This window comes from Polypterus senegalus, chromosome 10 (assembly GCF_016835505.1).
Source record: "Polypterus senegalus isolate Bchr_013 chromosome 10, ASM1683550v1, whole genome shotgun sequence".
NCBI lineage: Eukaryota > Metazoa > Chordata > Cladistia > Polypteriformes > Polypteridae > Polypterus > Polypterus senegalus.
In genome coordinates this window covers 86,994,416-87,007,947 of record NC_053163.1, presented here as the reverse complement: position 1 = coordinate 87,007,947, position 13,532 = coordinate 86,994,416, and the positions used below count along the sequence as shown (strand labels likewise).

The following is a 13,532-nucleotide window of genomic DNA, read 5'->3' as shown; positions in this document are numbered from 1 at the left end:
AGGAAGGGAGCAATGTGAAGGTAGTCTTTCAGCATTTTTTAGAGGAGCGTCCGTATCCTCTAGACCAGTGTGCGAACAGCCCCTCTGCTCACACACCCTCCGTCAGGAGCAGAGAATGTCAGAGAGAGTGAGAAAGAGAGAGAAAAGCAAACAATCAAAAATCAATCCATGCTGTTCGGGCTTTTAAGTATGTGAAGCACCGCGCAGGAAACACATCGTATATCATTAAGGAGTTTTATTTAATGCATAATACGTGCTCTGATTGGGTAGCTTTTCAGCAATCCGCCAATAGCATACCTTGTAAGAAATCAACTGGGCAAACCAACTAAGGAAGCATGTACCATAAATTAAAAGACCCATTGTCCCCAGAAATCCGTGAACCAGCGAAAAATCCGTGATATATATTTAGATATGCTTACATATAAAATCCGCGTGGAGTGAAGCCACGAAATTCGAAGTGCGATATAGTGAGGGATCACTGTACACGATACATAGATAAATATTTCAAAGATTAACTCTGACTTATTGCAATAATGGGCCAGAAACTCATACAGTATGCTCTATAAACAGAATCACCATTAAATCCATATTTTAAAAGTTTTACAGTATTTAATAGCTGATTTAAATATAAAAACTCTATAACAAAGTAAAACAAAATAAATGTTCAAAAGTTACTACAATATTTTTTGATTCATTTTATACTTTAATGACATTTTATATAAATTCAAACCATTGTGCATTTTGGTAGCAGTTTCAATCCATCATTGATCTCTCTACGACCATGAGCAACTAGCCTGAACACCAGTTTATGAAATTCCCTTTTAGTTAAACTGCATGGATTAAGAGCTCTAATTTATGTTTCCTATGATTGGTTTTACAGACAGTAAAGTTTGCTGGTGGGAGGAACCTAAAACCCTAGAGAAAGCTTGTGCCGAGCTTGAGAAAACACACACAACTCCTTATACATGGGCAAAGCACATTGTTGACAGGCCAACTGTAAAGCAGCTGATTTCAATTTCTGAACTGCTGTACGTCATGCTGTTTTTCATTTTCCAAGCGCTGTGCTTTCATAGACTGGTGACAGTCTCAGCTGTAAACACTGCAGAGCTGCTCAGTTTGCAGGGTAACGATTAGCCTGACTTCTAACACTTTCTTTTACATACCTCTATTAAAGTCGTGCACTGTATTTTTGGTAAATTAATGTTTTTTTGAACCAACCTCCCAGATTTGAAAATACATACTAATTATCTCTCCTTCAATAGTTTACTTCTTTTTTATATCAGTTTCAGTTTTCATAAGCAAATTAAATATAGACTCTACGGTGAGAATAAAAACGTAAAGCCATGTTTTCTTTTGACCAAGATTCATTAAATGACCGCTTTTTTAAATATAATACAAACCAGCCAACTGTGTGAACAGAGATCCTTAAGAAACCATCTTCATATTAAAGGTTTAAGGAACTTGATCCCAATTTGAACCAATGTTATGATTGTCTGTGCCTTAAAAGCTTTTGAAAATCATGCTCAATCTCCAGAGTGTAAACCATGATTATCTGATTGCCTATGGAAATTTGAGACTGTGCCTCAGACTTGGAGGGAGGTTAATAGCCAGGTTATACTCTGATACATTTTTCACCCAGCTGACTTAACATCACTCCATTAGGAATATTAAGTAACACTTTAATGTCAAACATCAGCATAATTTAGGTGATGGACAAGTGTTCCTTTCGATGATTTATAACCTCTGGGACACAAATGCATTTGTAACCCTTCACTGGCAAACCTCCTTACTCCCTTCCTCTTGAGACATTTTCTCATTGTGTGGTCACAGCAACTCCTTGTGAGATTTCTTTTATCTGGCACTCGGTCCACTTGGTTTGATGCCAAGTTACACAGACTTTGCTGTTTCTTTCTTGTAGATCTTGACAGTTTTAATACCTGCAAATTAGAGGCAGTAAAACATAGGAATTGACAAATGAAAAACAATAGATCTATGAGGCATAATAACAAAGCATTAAATAAACAAAATAAGTAAAATGTCAGAATGTGATAAATGCTGTGAAGTGAACATAATTAAATGTTTAAATGTGCAGGCTAATGCATGGGATAGATTGATGCCTCTTTCGTACTCCTTATTCTCAGTAACTTCAGTAAACCACTTAATGAAAATGGATTCTCAATATATATATATATTAATTATTTGAATTGATTATTGGTATAGTAGTGATATATTTGTTAAATAAGTTCAGTCAGAATTGTAAAATGTTAATATGTGTTTGGGAATTCTGTCGTCTTTTGCCTAGTAATGACTTGTTTTGATGTTCACCTAGGGGTCATGTTTATGTATTCTTGTTGTCAAATGCTAAGCAGCATGACTGGGTCTGCTTTAGGTCTTGTGACCCAACATAGAAGGTTTCCAGCTAAAGTAAACCGCTGTCAGTTTTTTGAGTTTCCTACAAATGTGCTTCACACTCCCAGTTCACAGGCACATACCAGCAATATTTTAATTAGTGTGATTCTTCAGACAAAATGCTTTATGCTTTCCCTGAGAGGGTTATAAACATGAAGAAGTACTCTTGCAATTGATCACTACTGGGCTTTCTCATTTACAGAAGAATGAAAACTGATACACGGAAGGAACAGTATGGTCACTACTTGGACTTTTTTAACAGTTAAGAAGTCCTTTTACTCTTTAGAAGAGGGACATAAACATGTAACATGACTGTGAAACTGGGTTACTGAGAGCCTCTTCATTTTAATTGGATTCTTGAGTGCATGTATACACAAATTTCCAGATCTCTACTTTGACTATTGCATCCATGGCCTATCCAATAGGACAGGGAGACATTACAGATATGGTGGATTCTGTCAAGTGTGTACTAAAAACCAAGACCAAAATTATTAATATTAATGTGAAGTGTGTGCATATTTATTAATTTACTTACTTAGCTATCTTTTTATTTTTTTATTATTATTGCATGATTTTATTCAACTTGCCCTCTTTGTCAGGGTCAAATTTTGCAAACAATTTTTTACCGAACCGATTTTCTTCATACTTGGATTCATGCTGATCATTGGTGACAATGCAAGATTTCATCAGTTTTGACCTGGAATCTGTATGTTAATTACATCAAATTTAAATTTCTAATTTCCTTATATTATACTTTAAGCAAACACACATATATATGCATTAGCAGTGTTGGTCAAGTAGTTAGCATGTTGGACATTCAATCAAACAGTCGAAGGTTCAAGACCAATGTAGACAAATTAAAACAAAAAAAAATCATTCTGATTAATGGATATTGAAGTTTTGTCAAATTATTTAAATAAGAAAATTAAGCAGCATTGGTGAAGTGCTTAGCATGTTGGACTTTACTTGATTTCATTCAGCTTGCCCACTCTGTTTGTCAGGGTAAAATTTTGCAAACAATTTTTTACCAAACCAATTTCCTTTAAACTTTCATGCTTTCTGATCCCCGGCGACAATGCAATATTTCATCAGTTTTGACCCAGGAACTGGACATCAATTATGTCAAATTTAAATTTCTCATTTACATATATTATACTTTCAGCAATTACAAGTTTCTCTAGTGCTTTTAGCCAACACACATTTATATGAAAAATTAGCAGTGCTGGTCAAGTAGCTAACGTGTTGGACTTTCATTCAAATGGTTGAAGGTTTAAGACCAATGTAGACAAATTAATTAAAAAAAATAATTTTGATTAATTGATACTGAAGTTTTGTCAAATTATTTCAATATGACGGATAAAAAGTATTGGTCAAGTGGCTAGCATGTTGGACGTTCAATCAAATGGTCAAAGGTTAAAGACCAATATACACAATTTTACCAATTTCCATCATTTATATAAAAATTTGACAAAGTACTGTTTTAAGTAAATTGGTGATATTGACTCAGTGGATGAAGTGTTCAGCTTTTCTAAGGAAGATTGAAGGTTCGATTTTCCAATAGGCAAATGCACATTTCCAATACTTCACACATTAAAGGTTTCACCGTGGTTAGGATTTTCTGAAATGAGAAATGAACATAAATGAATGTTATGTTTCACTTTAAAATTGTAGGTTTGATTCCACTCTGTCGCTAATGTCATTTCTGTCAAATCACCTTCCCATCCATGCCAAGATTTTTGTAACATGCTGATGACTGTGTGGCATTAGGGTGGCTAAAAAGGTTTTTAAGCGAAACAATTTTATCCAAAATTATACTAAAAATTAAAAGCTATTTTTTTCTTGTACTAAGATTTTGTTGGTCATATGTGGCTAAAAATAAAATCAAGTGGCGCCCATAAAAGAATTAATTTAATTCAATTAAAAGGTATCTATCTATAGAACTTCATATATAGACACAGAGGACAGAATAATAACCTGACTCTTCAAGGGACAGGCGCTTATGCAATCCAACAAGAAGAAGGAAAGCAATACATTCCTTAACAGCCCTTTTATGGACTAGGTGACTTGCTAATTCTAACTGGCTGCACCTGAAGGGCAGTTAACCAATTTAGGCCATAATAGGCAACACTTAACAAAACTCCAAAGTAATAGCAACAAGAAGAAGCCAGAAGCATAGCTTGCGGACTTCAACATATGCTTATGATATTATAGAATGCCCAGGAGGGTTAGGGCAATCATTTGGCCTACAGTAGTTCAGAAATGCTGTGACTTTGACAGTTATAAATGACACTGCAATACCAAGAAGATTAATTTGCCCAGGAATGCTGTGAGCTGTAGCTTACCCCACTGTCAACTGGCCAAATGCCACATGCTAAATTAACAGGAATTTATATTGGTAAAATGACTAGACATTGAGATTCTTTATAATTCCAGAGTTTGTTTACCTTGATATTCCAGCTCTAAATGTTGTAAGTTTTTTCCATTATTTTATTACAATTGTGAATATGAGTCAGCACTCTGAGAGAGTAGTCAGTAAACAGAAGCACAAAGAGAACAAATTGAATTGAATAAAGTTGAATTGTATTTATAGATGGATTAGCAGATGTAACATGTTCTTCAGGATAGCACTTAAGACTGATTATAAATCAAAAATTAAAATGGTTAAAGAGGAACTATAATCAAGAAGAAAAGGCAAAAAAAGGCTAGAACATACTCAAAAAAAATCACTGAGCATACTGTGAACGTATGAAGAATTCGGTATAAATGTACCGATTAAAAAGGCAGATGGGACTTACGTGCCCATAAATTAACTGTAGATACCAAGCAACAACACATGGCAAGTCTGGGTAAAGGTGAACAGTGCATGGGAAGGTTTGGCCAAGTGAACATGAACAGAATAGGCTGAAACATGACAGAATTCTTCCTCAAAAGAGCTGCTCCCAAGATATTCTAAACGTCTACCCAGAAGAACCAGTGGAAAAAAATCTAAGAAAAAAATCTTCCAAAAAAGTTTCAAAACCGAAGTGGTATACAATTCTGGCAAAACATTTGTTAATAGAATATCCTCAATTTATTCATCAAAGGTTGATTGAGGTCTCTTACTAAAATGCCTACTTCAAGCTCTGGGTACAACACCAGTCAGAAGAGATGGCATGCCTTGGTAAATTTAAACACTTGTCACACTCAGTAAAAGATTCCCTCATGGACAGAACATAGAGGAGTGGACATTATAATGCTCTTTCTACATTTGTTAATGTACTGGTCAGTGCCTCCTGCCCCCTGATGATAAAAACATATAGCACTGTCAAGAGAAACAAAAGGACAATGTACCAAGAGACAGCTTAAAGAAAATTTCAGAAAATTATCAGAATAGCATAAATAGTGTCTCATTTTGTTTTGCTTTATTTTATTTTAAAATTGGATTTTTTTTTCCATGGCTGCCATCATTGAGGGACATCTGGTCACTATGAGGCTACATTATCACTGAGCACATGGTGCACGTACTGTACTATGTGTGATGTCATGGCAGCCAAGGTGCAATATTTTGTTTAGCAATCTCTGTTTGATTACTCTGTCAATGAGGTTAAAGTTCTAAGTACAAATCTCTAGGAAATCCCTTAAAAAAATCAAAACAAGATCTTTGCTGTGTTTCTAAACAATCGTCCATAACGATGTTTTATAGTAAGCTCATGATGGTCAGTACACAATCATAGTGTTTCCCACTGGATGAGAAACATAAATGGACAAAGAATAATCAAAATTCTAAGCAGGCAAACTACGATTTTTTATTTTTTTGTAGAGAAGAGACATTCTTATCAATTAGTTCCTTTAAAAATTGAACAGTAAATGGAACTTTCATATACTGTACATAAACAAAGGAGCTTCAGAACTGCTTCTGCTTTGGTAACAAATTGGATTGGAAAGATGAACACTGGGCTCCTCAAAGACGTTAAGCTCCTTTCTACAGCTGCTTTTTGACCAAACAGATGACATAACGTCTGATTTGATTCAGGTTTCTAGGGCCAAAAAAAATGGAGGCAGTGACAATGGAGAACATGAAGTAGTGCTTTCTATGTCATCTAAAATTTTAAATTAATACATTAAAAAAAAACTCTAAACTTAATATTTACCATTGATCCAAATATTTGAATCATAGCTTATCAATATTAGAGTCAGTCTCTACTTGTTCAATTTATTACAGAAAAGACACTTCTGTACCACATGCTGAAATGGTTCTCTTATTCTTATTCTGGAAACTCCTTTTAGTACCTCAGTCTTTGAGGAGTTTACATGCCACTGATACTTACAGTATGTCCATGTGGCTATTTTGTAGATACTTTGGTTTATTGTTAGAACTGATTTATTTCTTAGGTTAATTAGAATGTGTAAATTAGTCTGATATAAATAAGTGTACCATTCAGTATGCTAGTACCCATTCCAGGACTTGCACCTGAAGTTGCTAGTGTGGAAGTAACCCCTGAGGAAGACAGGAATAGTTCAATCGATCAGTCTTTATTCAGTCACAGATGAGTACATGGATTCTCCTTCCTCTCCCTTCTCCTTACTTAACAATTAGCAGAATATGTTTATCTAAGCATTTCATTTTACATTGCATGAATCGGCTAACCATTTCTACTTTGTGTACGTTGCAAAAGGGGCCCTAAAGAAGGAAAAGTCATCTTTCCTGCGTCTTACAGATGAGTTCCATAAAGAGAAATTGTCCTTGGTCAGCTTACTGTACCCTGTCTTATGACAGACGCCTGTATGAATCACCTGTCATTATAACAAAAACAGCTTCTAATCCTTAGTAGCTTGCAAGCAGTTAAACTTTCTTTCACACTAGTTTGGCATTTGGATCTTCATAACCATGTAGTGGAAAATAAATGTTCAGAAAATGAGCAGAATGATATTTGTTTCCACTTTCTATTAGAAGTGAATTTTTTGAAGACAAATAATCCATTTGATTGGATGGTATAATATATGGGACCTCACTTGCCAGACAGAATTTTCAACAAAAGCATCAATCAAATGATCTAAATTTTGTTTCATCCCTTTTATGGTTTGTCATAAAAAAAGATGAGCTTAATCTGTCTACCCTTGGAAACAAAAGATGAATCATCCAGAGTGACTAACAAAAATTTCCACAAGAGCATACATTTGAATAGACTTGACCACAGCATTTGAACATGAAAAGGTATAAAGTGGCCGTAAAAGAACTTCATCATAGCAGCACTTCTGTATACAGGCAGTCATTAAGGCAAAGTGCCCACACACACCATGACCACTGCAAGAGTGTTGAGTTCTGGTTATACTGAATGCATTCCCTCTCTTTCACCAGGGTAACCATTCTATTTACATTGCAAACTATGTTTAATAAAAACCTCCTCTACCTTGGATCACGTCTAGAATTCTAAACAACAGGATGTGGGAGTCACAGTTGTCCATGAAGGTCACTGCGTTGGGAATAATAAAACTCATATTTTACCCCAGAAAAATGATTAATAACCTCTGCATGTAGGAATCCAAACAGCCACGCCAGTGCCCCTTTGACATTAAACCCTATGACCTATAGCCACTTTTGTTAGGTGAAAAACGTCTGTAACACATTAGCCTGTCATATTTAGTGGGGTTTCAGGCCTTTGTAGTATTTCACAAAATGCCACCTGGCTTTGCTTTCTCCACTTTACAGGCCCATCTTTTTTATTGGAACCGAAAATGTTTAATGTGAAAACTGGTGTTGATTACTTGAGACCCCAGAAGAATCTTAACTGTGCAATCCTTGACGGCTTGATAAGGTTAGCATGCTTTCATACAGCAAAAGGGGTTAGTCACCTCACGGCTTGCTCGAATGGTTTTCTTTTAAAGAGGATTATTAATAATATAGAATAAGCAAAGAAAAGTATTACAGAACAAGCAATGAAAAGCAAACATAGCATTGCACGCCAAGTGAACAATGAATGAAAGCATAGTCCTATTACTGATGATGGTGTCAGAAGAACATTTTCCCAAGAAAGTTGATAAGACTAACAGTCTGACAGGAATAACAAAAATACGCAATTAATATGAAAGGCTTCCCACTTTCCTAGGTCGAATGTCTTTTGTTTATTCTAGCAGGCTTTCCCATCACTTCAAAAGCTTCAACATAAATCCTGAAGCAGACCAGGGCAATGTTTGCCTCATGTTTTCAATGCTGAGCCGGACTGTAGGAGATGAAACTGAAACCATTTGTAAGAAAAGAAGCAAATACCTGTCTCTGGAATTATTTGTGCAATTTTTCAAAATAATTGTTGGCATGCCTTTTGTGCTGATTAGAGCTACTGCCTCAGCTCAGCTCCCAACTCCATCACTGCCTATTCACAGCCAGTATGATCTTCAGAGGATTTCTTCAGGTATTCCAACTTCAAGGCCACATTTGTGCAGGAAAAATTAAAAATCTAAACTTAGCAAGTATACTGTAGATGTTTTGCAAGGACAGTAAAAAAAATGTGGCATAAAAATTAGATAGATACCTTAGAATTAGGAAGATTTGCCTGGATAGCAGAATGACGGTATGCAAATCCAAATTAAGAAGGGAAACCTACTGATTGATTACATAAAAAGGCCACTCACCATTGAGGAAATGTTAACACCACGTGTCATAGCATCTCCTGCCCCACACAAAGAAAGTGGACCACTCAAAGCAGATCCAATCTACAGACACTGCATGTTTGGATTAGTGATGGGGTGTTTTGCTGGTAGTCAATTTGAACAATTAGTATGGTTAAAGCTACTGTTACTGAACAATGTGAAGCTTTTTAAATTATAAGACTATAATTGAAGTAATTTACAAATTTATCTGCTCCATAACCTTTAGGCATTGTTCATAACTTTACCCCATTTCCTCTTTTCAGTCTGCCTACCCTGAATCCCACCTATCTAACATGATAGTTAATTGTGCTGCTGTCAATGATATCAGTTTATGAATGGTATGAAGTTAAATCAAAAAGTAAAGATGCAGTAAGATGCACATAGATGCTATCCCAATGTAACACATTCGCGATAGCTTGTCTGTAGTTTGAACATGCACAGCTCAGTGTTCTGCTGTTAATCTGCTTAAAGCCAAGATCAAATAAACATGGACGCTCCACTGTAGGACTGCACCATTGTTGAACAACATGCTTTAGTAAGATTTCTTTGGACAGAGTGAGCAAAACCTGTTGAAATTCACCAAAGGATGTTGGCGAAAACTGCGTGACTCAATGAAATGTTTATGAATATGTGGAAAGGTTTAAAGTGGGAAGAGCAAGTGTAACTCATGAAGCCTGATTTGGTCAACCGTCAACATCAAGCACACAAACCCACATCTTCCCCAGAGAAGACCAACAGATTACATTGTTTGCTGTTGCTGCTCATTCAAATATCAGCTGTGGATTTGCACCTGTCATAGCACTGGATGACTTGAGGTACCATAAAGTTTGTGCAAGATAGGTACCCAACCAGCTTACTGATCTCCACAAGCCAAAATCCTTCAGTACATTTCAGCAGGTTTCACTTCCTCTGCCTAAAGAAATCACACTATGACATACTGTGTCCATGCTCAGTTGATCTTGGGTTCAACTAGACTAACAGCAGAGCTGCACACTGTACATGTCAGAAATACCCATAAGCCATCAAGAATGCATGGTATTGTATCAGCTTCTATCAATTGCATTTACTGTGTAATTTTCAAATTGCCTTCACTATTTCATTGATCCTTGTATTTCCATAGTTTCTTTCTCTTTGGCTTTTGCCTATTTGTCTGTCTCTGACTATGGCCCCTCATATATTTTTTTAACATGTTTTCTCCGAGTATTTTCTTCTATGTGAATGCTGCCAGGTTTTCTTGTAAACTGAGTCATAATAGCTGCAGTCACATGATAGGAGGAAGTGGGAAATAAAAGAAGAGCATGTGCTTTAGTTAAACTCTAATATTGTGCTGTTTTGCATTGCAAAAACCTTCATGTACTGCAATCTTTACATCTTCTGATTTTGAAATAAAGTGTCATTCTGAGTAGGATTGGTTCCTTTCTCCTAGTGCTACCTGGATAAGTCCTCATTCTTGCAATACTGTTGTTAAAACTATATGTTATGTTGGAGCTTCTTTTTTTTTTTTCTTGGGCTTCCCTATCCCCCGAAAATTAATCTTGGCATCATTTGAACACCCAAGGAATGAAATTCTGAAATCAGAATCTTGTTTAGAGTTTTTGTTTAGAAATTATATATTTTTACAATCTTTTTCTGAAGCCACTTTTGTTTCGGGGATTGTATCCATTTCCATGAGGATTTCCCATGAGGCAACCTGGGTACACCATTTTTGATGTCACCAACATACCAGTGTAAAGATAACCACTACAATATTCACTAGTATCCAAGATAGGACCAAACTTAGAGTACTGCTTACTTTGAACTTTGATGACTGAGATTTCAAAATAAAGCTCTCTCTGTTGACTAAAATTTGTGGTTTACAATTTGGCTATGGATTTGGATTCGATGTTTCTCTCTTTTTGATTTTTGTATTTGACTTTTGCTTAGTCCTTTAACTTGGTTCTTTCTTCTGATTCTCACTCTTTAATTATTCAAACTGACTACTATTTTTACAGTCAGGACATCTGTTATGGATAAAGTGGGTATTGAAAATGGATAGATAGCACCCAGATTTGTTATCCTGTTTTGTTTCTGTTACTTATTGTTATTTGTCTTTGTGTACATTTATGAATTCTTATTTGTTTTGTTCTTGTACATGGTTTTAGAACTACTTGCTGCTCTTATTGTTACTTTTGTCTTGTAGACTCATTTAATGGAGTTTGGAATATACAGATTCCTATTATGTGCTTAGTTTTTCCTAAAATCATTATTTTTATGTCTTTTTTTTGGTATTATTATGCTACTATGTTTTTTGTTGATGTTACCTTGACTAAAACCATTTTGCGTATTTTCAAGTGGTTATGGCTTTGTTCTTATTGTCAAAGATGTTCTATTGCCACCACATGGTTACCAGAACTTACAGTTCTGATATTGGAACTGTATTTTGGACTTCATTTCCTGGTTCTTGCCCTGTTTAAGTTAGTCTTACCCTTTATTCTAAGACAGAGCATTTTGTTTACTTGCTTTCGTCATCCTCAGATAATGATAATAAATTAAAAATTAATCAAAAATGCAACTAAGAGCTACCTGTGACATGCATCCCAGCCAGCCACCACTACTGTGTGTATTCTCATGAGTACTCCAACCAAGAAGTTGCCTTTCCGCTTATTAAGTAGCAGCTATGGAGAATTGCAGTGCATGGCTGTTGCACCTTAAGGGCTCTAGTGACCAGTGCATACATGATGGCACTTATACTACAGCCTGTCCTCCAAGTGACCACCTTCAACTTCTATCTGTTAGATGATTGTCCACACCACTTATTTTTATATCTCGTCCAGCACAATTCCAGTGGAGATACAGCACTCTAACACAGGCTACTAACTGACGTGTGTAAAGTCTTGCATAGTTGCTACTACAAACAGAGAGTAAAGTAAATGTAAATTATTGCTTTGTGCCCTCCCCATCATAACCTATCATCTATGGGGGGAGAGTGAAAGATTTAGTTTTTTCAAAAAATTTTCATCTCCGGTTTTCAACGAGTCTCAACGTTTTAGAGTCTCCAGATACCGACAACATCAATATTTTGGTGATGGGTGTGTGTCACTGTTTCTTGAGGACGGTCTAGAGCTAAAACAACTGGACAGAAAAATAGCAAACTCAACACTTAAGCCTGTTATGAGATGATGATGTGCTGATTAGTTTTTGAGCCAAATCGTGCAAGACAAAGAGGCACTCAGATGGATTTTTGATAATATCTCAAGAATTATTGGAAATATTGTAATTCTGCAATTAATTATGAATTCTTCTTGTCAATTGCTGTCGTACTAACATATTTTATTGTCGGAAAGATCAGCATCAGAGCAGTAAATAATTACTGAAATGTTATAGAATATTTTGGATAACTTAGTTCCTAGGGCACAAAGCCTACTGATGCTCATGTCCAAATTTTTTTCAATTCCAGGTGCAATGGACAGTTGGTTCACAAAAAAAAAATCTCTACTTGCCATTCAGTTTGACTCCCTTACTCAGCGTTAGAGTTAATCTTTCCTTTTACATTTCAGAATGAAAGCTGTGAACAAGGGTAAGGAGTCGATGTTAACAGACCTTGAGAAAGAGACGATCAAATACCAGCAAGCTATTGCATGCCTGGAGGCAACTCTGGATTTCAGCCTTGACGAGGATTCAATTCTTCTCCCATTGGACTCCAGTCTTGAGTGTCATAGTCCTCCACCTGACTACAACTATGTGGTGCGCTACTCAACACCTCCAGTATAATGTCTATCTGCTGCACTGAAGTTGATAAATATTTTTTAAGCTCATGTATGCAAAAGCAATCATTTGTTTTGGGACTTTAAATGACAATTTGGTTTAGTGTCCTTTAGTATTTAAAGATTAGATTTTAATTCAAATATAAAATACTGTATATTCTTACTCCCAGAAAAGTAATGTCAAAACATATGTAGTGTTATACAACAGTCATTGAAATCCAGTCCTTATTCAGTTTAGGAATCACTAAGACCCTCCTATCCAACAATTAACAAAATGGGCAAACTGTTATCCTAAAGCAAAATGTTACAATAAATTCACTGTAAACTGCTGGATCTTGTAAGAAACATGCTGAATATACATTTAGTTACTGAAATGTTACTGCAAGAATCACAGATAGGAAATGGCTCAGGTATTTGCTTATTAACAGGCCCCATATGCTGTACTGTGAAAGGGTAGATGGGAATTTGGGGGAAAACCTTACCAGCATTTATTTCCATTTGCAGTAGAATGCGTGTGTTTGACTGCAAATTGTTTGCTTGGTTGTAAAAGTCAGTGTTTAAAGATTTAATGTGAATATTGATAACATTTCAAAGGAAAAAAAAATTACTTTTGCACTCTTATTATATATATATATATCTTTATAGATATTTTTATAAACTAACTGGAATATTTGTTTTCATGTTTTAAATCACTTTATATTACAATAAAAATGTGTAAGAAGGAATTCAAAGTTTAAAATGTGTTTAAATGCC

At 35.6% G+C, this 13,532-nt stretch overlaps 1 protein-coding gene across 1 annotated transcript in view; it reads left to right on the top strand.

Annotated features, from left to right (window-relative positions):
• kdrl (kinase insert domain receptor like) overlaps positions 1–13,107 on the top strand; it is a 158,245-nt gene extending 145,138 nt beyond the window's left edge. The window contains exon 30 of the mRNA XM_039766115.1: positions 12,573–13,107. Coding sequence (XP_039622049.1) covers positions 12,573–12,786 — 214 coding nt within the window. The 3' untranslated portion in view covers positions 12,787–13,107. The remainder of the gene's footprint in view (positions 1–12,572) is intronic.
• Positions 13,108–13,532: the final 425 nt, after the last annotated feature.